This window comes from Tyto alba, unplaced genomic scaffold, assembly GCF_018691265.1.
Source record: "Tyto alba isolate M040663 unplaced genomic scaffold, T.alba_DEE_v4.0 Super-Scaffold_28, whole genome shotgun sequence".
In the NCBI taxonomy this organism is placed as follows: domain Eukaryota; kingdom Metazoa; phylum Chordata; class Aves; order Strigiformes; family Tytonidae; genus Tyto; species Tyto alba.
The window spans coordinates 1,317,116-1,332,394 of record NW_024881302.1 but is presented as its reverse complement, the minus strand read 5'-3'; the positions used below and the strand labels follow the sequence as shown (position 1 = coordinate 1,332,394).

Genomic DNA, 15,279 nt, shown 5'->3' with positions numbered 1-15,279 from the left:
TAGTGTCTCTGAAGTCATCTGCCCGCGTTTCCTCTGCCAGTCTGCTACCTTATGAAATGCATTTCGGTTCCACCCTATTGATGTTGACTTCTCATAATTTATTTCAAAACATCCGAGCTCCTGCTCCTGATGTGACTGGAGGATTTCCGCAGACTCTTTCAAAGGGAAAGCAATTCATTTCTACTGAGCGCTGAGATCTAACGTGATGAGAGAGTGCGAGGAGGGGAAATGGAAAGCAAAGTGTGGTTTCAGAGTCCATTTATTTTGCCAGCAGCCCGAGGAGCAGCTTAGGCTGATGGAGCATGGTGGATCAGTCTGGGGATCCTCACTGGGGCTGAGGCGATTAATGAGGGAAATTCGTACCAGCAGGAGCAGCATATCCCATTTATTGTAATAAATAAACCTGCAAACGGGTGAAACTGGTTTAAAATGGGAGGTTGAATGGATTCTTCTGCATGAGAGAGGCTTTGGCTGGGTGATGGACGGGCACGTAATTGGGTTTTGGTCACTGCTCGTGTTCTGGAGGGGTGTGCGAGGCAGAGAAATCTTGCTGGTTCTTTCTTACTATTGGCTGTATACTGACTCTTCCCCACTTTAAGTTTTTACCACTTCCTAATTTGATGGACTCTGTGTTCGGATTCTCAACGTCCTCCTGCGATGCTGCCTGCACCTGGAGGGTGCTGACCCGGGGCCCGGCTCAGGGGTGGGAGGTGGTGAAGTGTGATCTGTAGCTCAGACGTCAGCAAGCCCCTTGGTCTGGGTTCCTCGAGGCGATAAAGTAATAAAGAAGTAGATGTGTTACTTGTTAGATTTAAGGTTCCTAAATGCTTTTGGAAATGCCACTGGTGGCTTTCTGCATCATTTGGCACCCGAATCTCTTTCCAGGTTTATAATGGGAGCCACAGGATAAGAAGCAAGCTATTGTTTTTAACTGTTGGCCATAGCAAGGTGGAAGCATTGCAGAGCCACGTTTTCCTTTATCCCACGCGTGTCCTCTCCCCCGTGCAGGTGATGCTGGCGGAGAGGAAGGGCACGGACGAGCTCTACGCCGTTAAGATCTTGAAGAAGGACGTGGTTATCCAGGACGACGACGTAGAGTGCACGATGGTTGAAAAACGCGTCCTGGCTCTCTCCGGGAAGCCGCCGTTCCTGACCCAGCTCCACTCCTGCTTTCAGACGATGGTAAGTGCCCGAGCCGCAGCCTGGCCCCGCGCAGAGTGGGCTGGGGGCCTGCCCGGACCCTGAACGTCGAGCGGGGGGAGTCTGACACTTGGCAGAATGCATTTGAGTCGCTTGCCTTCAGTGGCGAGTTGGTGGGCACAAACCCTCTTCTGGTGACCCAGTGTCACCAGTTATCCAGGCCCAGTGCCTGCCTGGGGGGCTGCAGGGTGCTGGGAGCTGTGTGGATGGAGCCATAGGGACTTCTGCCCTGGTCACACATTTTAACTTCTGCAAAGCATACCTTTGCTTTTATTCTGTGTTTCTTTTCTGGATATACATCATTACACTTGCGAAAGCGACCATGTATTTTCTGCCTTGGCAACCTCACGACTTGTCCAATTTGCTTGCAAAAATGCCTCTGGGAGCAACGCGTGTGTGTGTTAAACTGGCGGCAGTAACGCACGGTATCGGCAGCCCTGAGATTGTTTCATCGGGGAGTTGTTGGATGGTGTTAGATGTGATTTCCCAGCCCCTTGGGTGGCCCCTCAGCCGGTGATGTCTGTTACAATTCCATAGCAAAGTGCTGTGCTTTTTCTCCGGATTCACTGTTGTGGTCAAAAAACCTGAGTAGAGAGCAAAACCCAATTTAAACCGCAGGGATTCAGTTTGAAATGGGCATGTGATTGGGTTTGTACAAATCGGAAGCAGGGAGGGGGTGTCGGGATGGGGACAGGGGTGCCCTTTATTGCTTTAAAGCTTTTTAAAGCAATTTCTGCCCAGCCGTTGAGCAACCTGTGAATGAAAACATCCAGGTACGTGTCAGTGGGAGCAGGGAGAGGGAATCAGCAGAGTCCTTTAGAACGATGACAATGCCATCCAGGAGGATTACATTTTAATATTGTCCCAGAAATTTCATTTACCAAACACATTTAGTGTATTTAAAGCCTGCAGACCGGCTTTGCAGCACAGTAATCAAAATGTGGCAGGAGAAGCTATTTCACACAGCATCTCTCTGGCATCTGAAGTGAGTCAGCGCAGGATTATTCCTGGCAGACCTATAGTAGCTTAATAGTAATCGTATTTGTAATGTAATCAAAATGTATAGCAGGGTGTATTATCAAATGCTGGCACAAAGCACTTTGATTTCTGGGAGCACAGTCCAGAGCGCACTTCTCAACCGGGGCTGTTAGTTCAGCTACTGGTGGGAGAGAGAGAAAAGCCCAAAATCTGCATTTTAAAGAGTAAGTGAAGATGAGCAATGAGACAGCTCCTGCGTGGGCCTGAAGGACGAGAAACCCCGCGCTGGTCTGGCTGAAGGATTTTGGGGTGCTCTGCCCCAAAACCAGCCTGATCAGAGCCTGGGCTCCTGGGAGGGTGGGCGAGCTGGGCATCCCTGGGTGGGCTGTGCCCTTTCCTCGGGGGCTCGGCAGCGAGGGGCACAGCGGCAGCCGCGGCACTGGGCAGTGGTAAATAACGGCTGGGTGGGGAACTGGGCTGCTGGCTTGGGCTCTTGGTGGCAGGGGGGAGTCAGGCAGGAGGGAGACCCGTCCAGTGGTGAATTAGGAGGAGGGGGGCGTCGGAAGGAGCCCCAGGAGTCGCGCCGTGGCTGCCCAAGGAAGGGGCGGGCATGTTTGACCAGCTCCGTGCACATCTCTGCGGGGGGATTGACGCATCTGCAGCTTGCTGTTGCTCAGTGCGTTGGGATGCTCCGGGCTTAGACAGGCCCCGTCCTTTTCTGCCACGGGCAGGAGCCAGGACAGCTTTCTGTACCCAGCCCGTGGGCTGGCCAGCCATCTGGCTGCTTTATTCACGATGTTTTTTTTTTTTTTCTCTGAAGCACCAGCATTCTGTCCTCCACCCAAATGAGGAAAGCTCAGATCCTGCTTTTAGAGCTCAGCTGGCTGTTTCAAGAGACCATCTTTTTAATATTCTTCCTTCTTGAAGTTGATCGATATATTTAGGAAACAGCTGCAAACGAGCACAATATTGCTTTGCCTTCCAGTTACTGCCACAGGATGACTAGCGTGACGGTGGCTGCTGAAGGTGACTTTGCCTGCCCTGTGCCTTACTGCCTTGGCAGAGGCAGTCACGTACAGAGGGGTGCGCTCCGAAATTCCCAGCCATCTGACAAGCCGAAATCTCTTCTCTATCCCATCAGTGCCACGTGCTTTACACAGCCTGATGGCCCCTTAGGTACCGTATTTAGTGACCTTTGAGGCTGCCCGCGGTCAGGGTGGGCTGTGCACCACCCAGGGTGCAGGAGGTGATTACCCGAATTACTCCATAGCCCTTATTATGATAATGCTCACATTTGCATATCTTCTGGGCTCCTTGTCCTTACTGTCTTAAAAGCAGGGCAAGGTTTATTTAAAGAGGAAATGAGGAATGGGAAATATTATGAGTTATTATGTAATGCTGCAAACCTGGAGCTCTGGCAGTGCTCCAGCCTTGGTGTCGCTGTGGCCTAGGGCTGGGCGAGCCCGGGGGTGCCTTTGAGCCGTTGAGGCCCCCCAACTGGCTTTTGAAGGCTGGAGAAAGTTGCTTGTTGCAAGAAGGGCGACTCGGGCCTGATGTTACGCAGCGCTTTGCCGTTCTCCCCCAGAAGCGACGCGCAGGGGTCGGAGCGCCGGCGTCTGCTGGCAGGGCAGACCCACTCGGACGGCAGCCGGTGTCCCGCTCGTGCCTGCACCCCGCTGCTCCGAAGCCCTTGCTTCTCCCTCCCTGAGAAACGCCCTGCAAGGGTTTAGGTTGGTGGGTTTGGCAGTCTTGCACGATTTTCTTCACAGCCATTTCCCATTAAAGGAAAGAGCTGTGAAACGTGAGAGGAAAGTGGCATTTCAAGGGCACGGATTCCCCGGGTTAAAGGTGTCTGATGCAGACCTCCCGCTCGCTCACACCCAGTGTCTCCCCAGACCTGCAGGGCTCATGCCAGAGCTCTTCAGGACACGCCTTGCTGAGATCCAGCTGCTTTTCTTTTATTCATCCACGGTTCTGAGCTTGGTGGGCATACTTGGGTCTTGCTTCTTGCCCTGTTGCTCTCCGCGGGGTTGATCACGGCCCGCGCTTTCTGAAATTCCTAGCAGCGTTCAGAGGAGTGGGCTTCCACCCAGCGGGACTGGGGCTGGCGGGGAGCGCGGGGGCCGCGGCGCGCGCGGGGCCGGGCGCCCGCTCACGGCACCCGCCGCGGCTCCGGGGCAGGGCACGGTGCCAGCCCCAGCCTGCCCCCCCCCAAAAAAACCAGGTCGCTTCAGAAGCCCACTGGGGAGTTTCTCGGGTCCACACCTACGGGGCTGCCCCACTGTGGGGCCGGGAGGGGTGCTTTGATCTGGAGAGCCGTAATTAATGAAAGCAAAGTGCGTTTTACACCTTAGAGGCAAAGTCAGCGTGTGCTTATAGGTGGCTGTGATTGCACCTACTGGCAAGTGTTTTCCTTGATTCAAAGTCACCCATTGACCTGTTTGTTCTACTCTTAACAATTAATTAATTAATTAGCCGTGTGCGAACATCAGGTGTGCCCTCAGGCCGGGCTGGGAGGAGTGAGGATGCAGCCTCCCCCTGCCTCCCTGGCTTGACTGGGGGCTGCTGGTCGCTGGTGCAGGTGGGTGCATCCCCGGCACTGCCGCAGGCTGCTCCCGGGGGGGCGAGGCTGGGGAGCTGGGAATGTCACCCAGCCCCTCCTGGTGCTTGGCCAAACCTCCCCAGAGGAACCGCTCACGTCCCTCGTGCATCCCGGCGGCAGCGGGGGAAGCACCAGCAAGGAGCTGGGCGATCAGGCACCCTGCAGAATGGCTGCGGTGAGGAAAGAGAGAAAATTTATTGTGGGAAGTGAGAAACCTCTGGTTTAGGAATTTCTCCACTCGCCTTCTCCATCGGGTCTCTCTGCAGAGGTGCAGAGCTTAAGTCCAGGGCGCTGCAAAGGAATTAGTACATCTTTCTTACGGGCTCCGTGTGAACACGAGCTCTGCCCGCAGCCCTCGGGGAGGGCAGTGCTGATAACTGTGTTGCCATGAAAAATACAGACTGGAGCTGTCAGATGCCGTGGTCCTTACTTCTGACCCCTGCAGATTCCCTGCTCTATGCTCTAATAATCCTGCTAATTATTTACTTTTTTTTTTTTTTTTCTTTAGGATCGCTTGTATTTTGTGATGGAATACGTGAATGGTGGGGACTTAATGTACCAGATCCAGCAGGTTGGGAGGTTTAAAGAGCCACATGCTGTGTAAGTTCAGTAGCCCTAGTTTGGCGCCCTCAGGGTAGGTATTTGATGTACCTTTGTCATACAGCTGGAAATATAGTCCAAGCCACAGGCTTCTATGGTGCAAGTCCTGGGCAGAAAGGGCGGGAAAGGAAGCACAGCAGGAATCAGCAGATGCAGGATGATTCTTCGCCTGGTGCCCCGTGTCCTTCCCCAGGATGTCAGAGGGACGTTGGGTCTTTGGTTCCTCTATTGGGGGTCGCCAACCCGAGTGCTAACTGCTGGCTTTTGGCTCCTGCTCCCTGTAATCTGGACAGAGCAGAATGTGTTTGGGAGAGCTTTCGTGTGCCTAAATAAAAACCACAAACAGTGAGCAGAGGCTAGGTGGGTTTGAACCGGTGTTTCGCACTCTGGCAGAGTCCTCTGAGACCCAGAATATTCTTTAAAGAAAGCGGTGGCTGTGCGTGTTATCTCCTCGGCCTCCCCGAGCTAGCGGGTAACTTTGCAAGCCACGGTAACGAACGGCCACGGATCCCGGCTCTCGCTTCATGACACTTTGTGTAACAAGAAGTGGCAGCCCCCTGCCAGCCATCAGCGACCCGATCGCGTCCCCACCCGACACGAGCGGAGGGTGGGCTCTGTTATTCTCGTGTGATACTCGTCTCATGTTTTTATGTTGTGGCTCTCTTTATCCTTTGGTCACATACGCCCATTTAGCGCGGATGGGATTTGAGAGGCTTTCCTTTTGATTCATCTCCTTTCATTATCGGTTTTCCCTTTAAATCTTTCGTTTCAGATTCTACGCAGCAGAAATCGCCATCGGCCTCTTCTTCCTGCAGAGCAAAGGCATCATTTATCGGTAGGTGAGCCAGCTCCTCCTTCCTCTCTTCCCCAGAGAGCCCCAGCCCCAGCCGGGGCGGTGGACCCGCCGCGATGCTCTGCGGGGCTCCGCTCCCTGCCAGGCCCACGGGTCGGCTTTGGCCGCTGCCCGCCGGCCACGGGCGCCCGAGGCGGAGCCGGGAGCCTCGGAGCGTCGCTGGCGTCGGCGAAGGTTCTTGCCTGTGTCCCCGTTTCGTGGGAAGGCAGCCTTGGCTCCTCCCTTGCCTCTATTTCATGCCTTTCTCTTCGTATGACACAAATGCTCGCTGGCAGCACGGACCGACTCTGAGCCACGTATTTTGCTGCGGGGCACTATTTTATTACCATTGACACTAGAGTAAGTGCTTAGGAATGGCGTATTCTGAGATCTGCAGTGCAAGCCTTGTCACTTCTGGTTCAGCCGCTAAAACTCCTGTCCCGTTCACGGTACGACTGCAGCGTCCGGAGGGAGCCGGGTTCCTGCCGAGCGCCAGGCCGGGCTCTCAGGCTGCTGGTTGAGCGCTGCAGCGAGCGTGCCGCCGCGCTTCCCTGCTCGGGAGTATTCCCAGAGCCCGGGGTAGAGCGGAGCATCCTAATGAGTGTCAGATACCATTAACTGCTTTGCAAAAAGGAACGCCGGCTGTGCTATTGAAGTTATGAGATGCTGAAGACTGTTCCAAAGATGAAAGAAGCGGAGCAAGCCTGATGTGAGGGGTGGTTTTTTGCCATCAGCTGCTACAGAGAGATTCTAGGTCTGCCGGTCCCCAGTGCCCCTTCTCCCTTCCCTCCTCCGAATCCGAATCCAGGCTTGTGTCCGTCTGCCTTTGGCCCGTCAGGGTTCCAAGCACTGACACAATAAATGAAAACAGCCTTAGAGAACAACAAGAAGTTGTAAATTAACGCTGTTCCTCTAACTGAGCTCTTACTTAGCACAGTTAAGTGCCGTGCAGCCCCAGGGCTCTGCTGAGCAGGCTGTTCCCAGCCGGGTGGGTCAGCCGGGGGTCTCTAAGAAGGGGGGTCGCCCAGACAGGGTGCGGGTGCTGTGCCCTCCACCCCAGCTCCAGGCCAGGTGAGCTGCGTTTTTTGCTCGTCTCCTGCAGCCGAGGTGGGCAGAGCTGCAGAGCCCCGGCTGGCTGAGCTGGTGGGCGGGCAGGGCACAGCTTGGGTCACCTCATGTCACCCTCGGGCGAGGGAAATCTTGCAGACCTGCTCCGCTGTTGAAACGGAAACCTCTGAGTAATGGTTTACTGTATAGAGCACAAGGCAGGCAATGCACGGGTCGGAGAACTGCGTGGTAATTACATGGTATAAATTGCACCTGAAATACTGGGTGCTTGTTGCAAAACTGTCCTTCAGGGTGCAGCACCCACCTCTGGAGGGACTGGTCAGGGCTGAGGGTCGGATCCGGAGCTCAGCAGCTTGGAACTGCCTCCACAATTTGTGCTGAAGGGCAAAGCTCCTGCGGGGTTGGGTATAGCTAACAGATACTCTGTGGGTGAGGATCAGAGGGAAACATGGTTGATTTGGATTTTCATGGGGGAGCGTAGCATGGGTGATGCAGGGGCTTCTGCTGAGTTGGTACTTCCTCACTGCTAGTAAGCTTTAAGTACACTTAGATTTTCATAGGCACAAAAAAAAAAAAAAAAAAAAATCTATTAAATCTGTCTCCCTGCTAGATGAGAGTGTTTTCCATCATACACTTAAAAGCAATTTGCCCAGCATGGTGTTCCTCTGGGTTAAAAGTAAAATAAACACTTCATCCCGCCAGATCTCTGACTTATCTTTACTCATTTCCCCAAACGTTATCCGACGAAGAGTCCGGGTGTGAGAGCTCACTCGCAGGAGAGCACGTGGAGCCAGGAAACGTGGGTCTTTGCTGGTGGCTTCCCGCGAGGTCTTTTGTGTCACTGTTTTGCTTTCACTTTGTAGAGACCTAAAGCTGGACAACGTGATGCTGGACAGCGAGGGGCACATAAAGATCGCAGACTTTGGCATGTGCAAGGAGAACATCTGGGACGGGGTGACTACCAAGACCTTCTGCGGCACTCCGGACTACATTGCACCTGAGGTAGGGGATGCACGAGGGCGGTAGACGCTCCGGCCGCCTTTCGGCAGCCAGCCCGGGGCTCTTTTCCATAGGACGACCCTTGTTTTGGGCAGCTTTCTGACTGAAACAGGGACGTCAGTGAATTCACCGTCGGCCTGGAAAATTCATCCCCTCGGCCCTGTGCATCCCCCCCAGTGCTGCCTTTAAGGAAGCAGCGATGCTGGATCTGCCTCTCTGGCGGCGTGCCCTGCTTCTGCCTCAAAGCACGGAAAATCCTCCGTGCTGGGCTCCCTCTCCGCAGTGTGTTTTCCCTCTCTGGGTGTTTTTCCCATGCCGGCCCCGCTGGCATCACCGTGCCTGCCCGATCCTTGGCACGCTCAGACCCTCCACGGGCTGCTCCTCGCACGCTTCCTTGCTCCCGGGAAAGATGAGCCCCCTCGCCACGTGTGACAGCCGCTTCCAGCGCAACATGACCGGTGGGAAAAATGGAATTATCAGTGAATGGTATTTCCATGTGATGTGGAAATCTTTAGATCTCTCCAGCTTGCTACTTGCAGCGAAGGGCTGTGTGTCTGATGAGGAGAGGCTCCCTATCTACAGCTCTAGATCACTCCAAAATTACTTTGCATTTGGTTATTACTTATGAGATGGAGTCACATTTGACACTTACATAAAGTGCTGTATGGGTGCAATTTAATGTCAGACCTGTGAAGTTCAGGTAGGTAATTATTCCCAAATCTCTGTTCCCTTAACATAAAAATATCCCTCTAAAATCTTCTCACCCTGCTGAATTTTCAATGATGAGATTAATATTTATTCATTTAAATATTTTAGAGAAAGAGATTCTCTTTGCTAGGACATAGTTAGATGCGCTTCTGTGCTAAACTACGTTGTGTTTTGCTGCAGCCAGAGAGTTTTTTAACTATTCACTCAAATGTGTGTTACATACCCTCAGCATACCAGGATTAATACTGGTGTCCTGTTGGTACGTAGCTCAGTTGCTGCGTGTGGTTAATACTCTTCCAGAGCAGAACAGATGACCAGTTCTCTTGGTATTTGGCTGATCATCATCGCTTAAACTCTTCTTTTCTTCTGCTTGGCCTATTTTTTTTATTTTCCACCAAAATAAAACAGAAAATGGGAAATGAGGATGCAAATCACTACAGTACCCAGGAATGGTATTAAAGCCTGCTGCCAGTGGGTCTCCAAAAGGGAATATACACATCCCCTACTTTGTAAATAGGGAAAGGGGGGATGCAGGTGGCCAAGCCCGCGGCAGAACCGGGGTCCCTGCGTGTAGCTCCGCTCCAGGGCCCTTCTGCTGGGCTGTGCTTCCTCCTGTTCGGAAGCCGCGGTGTTCTCAAACCAACATGACTTCAGGGTAAAAATGTCCTGTGATTTGCTTGACCCATTTTTAGGACTTTTTCTATTCTAAGGTACAGCTCTGCGTGCCAAGGTGACAGGGACTGAGTGCAAATGACCCCGCCTGTGTAATTTCCTCTGACCAAAGCCTGTTCTTCAGCTGTTGGGCTTTGACCTTCCCCAACGTGCAGCTGACGACTTCAATGTACAGAGAGTGCTTTTCTGCAAGGATTTCTCCTAAGTACTGTTTTCTTCTAAAGGCCTTTCTGGCGTGAACAGTTCACACCTCGATTTCCCAGAGCACGCCCAAATCACCTAAAGAACAAGTGGGAGGAACCTCGGGTGCGCCGGGTGGAGGGGTTTGGGAGCCGAAGCTCAGCGTCCCCTCCCCGCAGGCAGGAACGCCGGCGGCTGGCCGTGGGGCGCGCTGGGGGGCACAGTCGTGCCGCCGCGTTTGGACCCGGACCGGGACAGCGGATTGGTGTCCGCCGTGTTCTCTAACCGCGCCTCGGTGCTGACGCTTCCGCGGGGCGGGACTCGTCTCTTCTTAGGTGGGGCAGCACCTTGGCCTGCCTCCTGCTCACGTCCCGCAGGACTGCCGGGGCCTTTTGCAGGGGCAGGGGCAGCCGAACAGACCCCGGGGGCTGCCGGCGTTGTCCGGAGCCGCGGGACCGGAGCCTTGCTCGGGAGCAGGGGTAGCGACGGCAGGAGCCGGCCTCTGGGGCCGGATGGCTGTGTACGCTCTCCTGTGATGAGCATCCGATTTGCATTTGCGCTTGAGTAGAGGAATCTTTGCAGAATAGAATTCTGTAATTAGGATGAATAAATTGCGTAATTGTTTTGCACTAAGTAACAGATGGCAAAGCCCAAGGCCTGTCAAACCCCAAACGCTGAAATGACGCCCATCGGCAGCAACCCGGCAAATCAGCCGGAGCTTGAAAGACCCTTCAAAGCAGAGAGGCACCCGCGGGAGCCCGGCTCCGTCTGCGGTCCCTGGGTCGGAGCTGTCACTGCTCCCCTCCAGGCGTGGCTGAGGAGGAGGGTGTGCTGGGGGGCGGCGGGACCCCCCGTGCTAAAGGCGGGGTAGGAGGGGGTTGCCTTGGCTGGCTGCATGCGAGAGCCGGGGGAGCCCCACAGAGCCCAGGGATCTGGGAGCCCCACAGAGCTCAGGGACCCGGGAGCCCCACAGAGCTCAGGGACCCGGGGAGCCCCGCAGAGCCCGGGGACCCGGGGAGCCCCATAGAGGTCAGGGACCCGGGGAGCCCCACAGAGCCTGGGGACCCGGGGAGCCCCATAGAGCCCGGGGACCCGGGGAGCCCCACAGAGCCCAGGGACCCGGGGAGCCCCGCAGAGCCCGGGGACCCGGGAGCCCCACAGAGCTCGGGGACCCGGGAGTCCCACAGAGCCCGGGGATCCCCAGGATCTGGGGAGCCGAAGGCAGAGGCACCATCGGGCTCTCCCAGGGCTGGGTCCGTTTGTCATGTTTGTTCGTGGGGTCTTGTTGGCAGGGACCCACCCCTGGCTGGGTTCGGCTGTAGGTACACAGGGGGCCACCCCTATAGCCCCCTCCCCTGCTACCAAAAAACCCCACCGCTCACTCAAACCCAGGACAGTACCCCAACCACCGGCACGCACGGGTGCCACCGCTTGCTCCACGGAGGCAGGTCAGCTGGGTGGCTTTGCTGCAGGGTCATAAGACTATGAAATTCCGGGTATTTTGGATTTTGCAGAGTAAATCACGGAAAAATACAAAAATTCATCATATCCAAAATAAATGTTGGTATTTTAAAATTTAAAAAAACCCAAAGAGCCAAAGTTACATCCTAACACCAAAACAACCACACTGCTTGGGTAAGGGTAGGGCCATCGGTTATTGGGTTATCTTGTGAGGGAAGCTCTGCAATAAATAATAAAAAGCAAACTGGCAGCCTGGAATGCAGAGAGTTTTGACTACAAATATGCTGCAAGTCTCTTCTAAAGGGCCACGTACCATCCATGGAGGGCCACGCTCTGTGTTCTTTCAAACCAGCTGCACTGAAGTCAGCGGAAAAAAAATCCCAAAGTGCATCAGGGTAAGCAAGAACGTCTGCTGCTCCTGCTCCAACGTGCCTGGCTGTGACGAGTCTGCAAGAGCACAACAAATATGCTAAAGTTTCATCTGAAGCAGAATGAATCTGTCTCAAATCGTAGTGAATATTCTGGGGATTCTTTCTAATATTTAATGCACGTTTGAGGGCTGATGATTTTTTTTAATTCTTTTGCCTATTGTGTGTTCATTTATAATTGCAGTTTCCCACCATTTCAGGGACCGGTGTCTCATTAAATAACCTTGCCCTTTTGGTGTGGTCTACAGCTTGAAATTAGTTTGCGTTGTGCCAACAGGTTAAAAACGGGAGTGTAATCCTGCTGTTTGTGTTGTTTTCAGATAATTGCTTATCAGCCCTATGGGAAGTCTGTGGATTGGTGGGCATTCGGAGTCCTGCTCTATGAAATGTTAGCTGGCCAGGTAATTGAATTTTAATTGATTCCTATGGGATCGTGTTAAATTCCGTTGCGAGCATATGCTGACGTGTAATTTGTTTTGTTGCTGGCACACGGCGGGGGGGGGCATCTCCTCGGTGCTGGAGAGGGAGCCACGATGCTGAGACACGAGTCCCTGCGCAGCGCAGGGGGGGGCTGGCTTCGCGCCTGAGGATCGGGGCAGCCGCCGGCAGCTCAGAGATGGAGAAGTGCCGCTGAGCCTCTGTCTGCTTTGCTCTAGGCGCCCTTTGAGGGGGAGGATGAAGACGAGCTCTTCCAGTCCATCATGGAGCACAACGTGGCCTACCCCAAGTCCATGTCCAAGGAGGCAGTGGCAATCTGCAAAGGGGTAAGGGCTGGCCTGCGGTTTCTGGGAGCGGGGAGGAGCGGGGCCGGCGGGCACGGTGCTGTCCCAGCACCTCCGGCAGTCCTACGTGCGCGGGGGGGGGGCCCAGGCCCCCCTTGCCCCCGTTGCCCCCCTTGCCCCCGTTGCCCCCCTTGCCCGGGGCCAGCCCGCAGGCGCCCGGCACGACGGGAATCTGACGGAACTCGGTTGCCTACTGGTGCCCGTGCGCTCTGCTCCGAGAGCTACGGTGTGCACTGCTTCGTGTATATGCACTAAAACCAGGTAAAAATAACACCTAGATCCTTTCCGTGCCGCTACGCGGTGCTGAGCAGAAACGCAGGTGGGTCTTGAGGGCTGGCCTGCCTTTGGTCAGGTGAAGGTCAGGAGAAAACTGGAGTCTTGGATGGGATGTGGGAGCTGAGGGCATGGTCCCTGAGCTTTCCGCATCTTCGCCTGAGAAGAAAAAAGATGCCTAGAGAAAATGAATGGGATTTCTGAATGGTTTTCCTAAGATCAGATACAAAGCCTTTATCCCGTGTAGCTACAACGCGTCGCCCTTTAGGACCACCTGAGGTTCGGTGCTGGTGTGCCTCTCGGTTGGGTCAGGGCAGTATTTTCATTATCATATCTCTTAATTTGCAGTGCAGCTCTGCATTGCCCAGTGTCCTGAGCTCTCTGTGGCTCTAGGCAAGACTTAAATGCAATCTGAATTAATTTGGCTTGGGATGAATAAAGGTTGGCTGGGTCCTGATGTTATTATGTGTATGGTTATTGCTTGGGACTGAGCCTCATCTCAGCCAGCCAGTGTCAAACAGGACTATAAATACGTGTTTGTGTAGGAATTTAAAAAATGTTTGCTTTTAATAGTTAATATTCAAAATATCTGAATGTTCTCTATCTCGAAATAGTGTTTCCATCTACAAATGACACATCTTGTGCTTAACGCTCCCACTGCGGCATTTCAAAGCCTCTTCCCAGTGTTGCCAGGATTCAGAGCTGGTGTTAAAGAGGAGTATGGGCTTGTCCCGGGGGAGAAGCTGCTGGAGGTGTTCCCTGCCCAGAGTGGGGTGCGGGGGGAGGATGCTCTCTGGGCCACCTGGCACTCGCCTTCAGCAGAATGTGGGAAAATTGCATCCTTAACTCAGAAACCACACCGGTGATCGAAGGGGGAATGTCCACAAACTGTCCCACCCTCTCTTATTCCTCTTGCTGTTGGTGGCTGGGACGTAAGGGGAAGGTCCACTGTGTCCCTGGCCGGTGCAGCAGGGAGGGAAGGTGCTTGGTGATGCTGAACAGCGTTACCCCACCGTGCCCACGGGAGCGGAGGCTGGAACAGGGACGAATCTCACTGTCGGCGTTGTTTGCTTTTGCATCAGTCAAAATGTGGATGCTGTAAATAGACAGGAGGAGACCATGACTGAGACGTGCGCTGGGTGTAGCTGTAATGGCTTTTCTCACTTGTGGAAATGTGAGGCTGCATGGGAGGACATTTAGCCATGGATGGAGATCTCGGTCCCTTATAAATTCTTGTATTTTTTTTGCAGCGAAGTGGTGTTTCCATTTGTACATCTGTTGCTTCGGGGAGGTGCACAAAAACTCATTACATTCTTTGCTGCCACCAAACTGCTACACCGGAAAGTTTAATTAGACATATGTGTGGCATTTAAGAACTGTCAGTAAGCTGGAAACAAAGCATTTACATTTTCCCCTGGAACACAGTGGAATATGTCTCAGTTAAATGCAGGGGCATTGAGTCCGTGCTGGTTGTGTTGGTACATGATCAGACTTCCAGGAGGGCACAAACTCAGCCTTATACCAGTGCAGAGAACAAGCAATTGGGGGAACCTCTGCTCCTAAATGTGAAGGGTTTGGTGTTGCACTGCCATGCTCTCCCAAACAATTTTGTCATTCCCACGCGGTTTCACTCCAGCGTGCCGGCGCCAGTCATCGCTTGCAGTTGCACAGCTCAGAGATGAAAAGCATTTGATCCTGAAAGCCTTGTATCGGCCCGAGCCAAGAAACAAGCGTTAATCAGAGATCGTTGGCTGGGAAGCAAAATGGAGAGTTAACCAGAGCACAGCTCCTTGAGTCGACAGCCGGCATCAATTAGTAGATCAAATGGAACATTTCCCTCCTCCGCTGTCATCTCGGGTTTCTTTGGAGCTGCTCTTTCTGCGGTGCAGGTAGCTTCGCTTTGCTCCCTGGAGCTTGGGTTTGGGCTCCGGGATCCAGGCTCCTGGGCCCGACCTGTGGAGCCGCACGCGTGTGCGTGCGCCCGGGCACAAACCACCCACCACTCCCATCCCACACGGAGGGGCCCGGGCAGAGCAGCCCTTTGGCCGGGCGAACAGGCTGCCTGCAAATACAAGCTCCCTCTTTAATCTCTGCCCGGCAGCAAAGGCACAGAGTGGCATGTTTTTCTGCCGTGAAGCGCGCGGGTATTCCCAGTGGTACGGCTGCCTGGGAGAAGCAGGTAACGGCTGCCACGTGCCGCAGCCCCCCGGGTGCGGGGCTGCCCGTGTCTGGGTGGCCGCGGGTGTGCAAAGGGCTCCTGGGAGGTGGGGGGCACTTGGGGCCGAGCCCCCGGGGTGCCGAGGGGTTTGCTGGCTCTGGCTGACACGCCGGGCTGTGGGCGGGAGGGGGCCGGGCAGCGCGGCTGCGGGGGGGGGGGGGGGGGGGGCACGGCTCTGCCGAGCAGAATCGGGCCCAGGCCGTGGCGGGGGACGATGGGGGCACCAGTGCCTGGACGGGAAGGTCCCGGGGGGGTTGTGCCCGTAAGCCACGTGGTCT

General features: G+C 54.4%; 1 protein-coding gene across 2 annotated transcripts in view; it reads left to right on the top strand.

The window, feature by feature from the left end:
- PRKCB (protein kinase C beta) overlaps positions 1 to 15,279 on the top strand; it is a 130,432-nt gene that overhangs the window by 94,208 nt on the left and 20,945 nt on the right. For both annotated transcript variants that reach the window (XM_042798552.1, XM_042798551.1), the window contains exons 10-15: positions 1,009 to 1,182; positions 5,289 to 5,380; positions 6,153 to 6,215; positions 8,144 to 8,282; positions 12,049 to 12,129; positions 12,385 to 12,492. In XM_042798552.1, the coding sequence (XP_042654486.1) occupies positions 1,009 to 1,182; positions 5,289 to 5,380; positions 6,153 to 6,215; positions 8,144 to 8,282; positions 12,049 to 12,129; positions 12,385 to 12,492 (657 nt within the window). The remainder of the gene's footprint in view (positions 1 to 1,008; positions 1,183 to 5,288; positions 5,381 to 6,152; positions 6,216 to 8,143; positions 8,283 to 12,048; positions 12,130 to 12,384; positions 12,493 to 15,279) is intronic.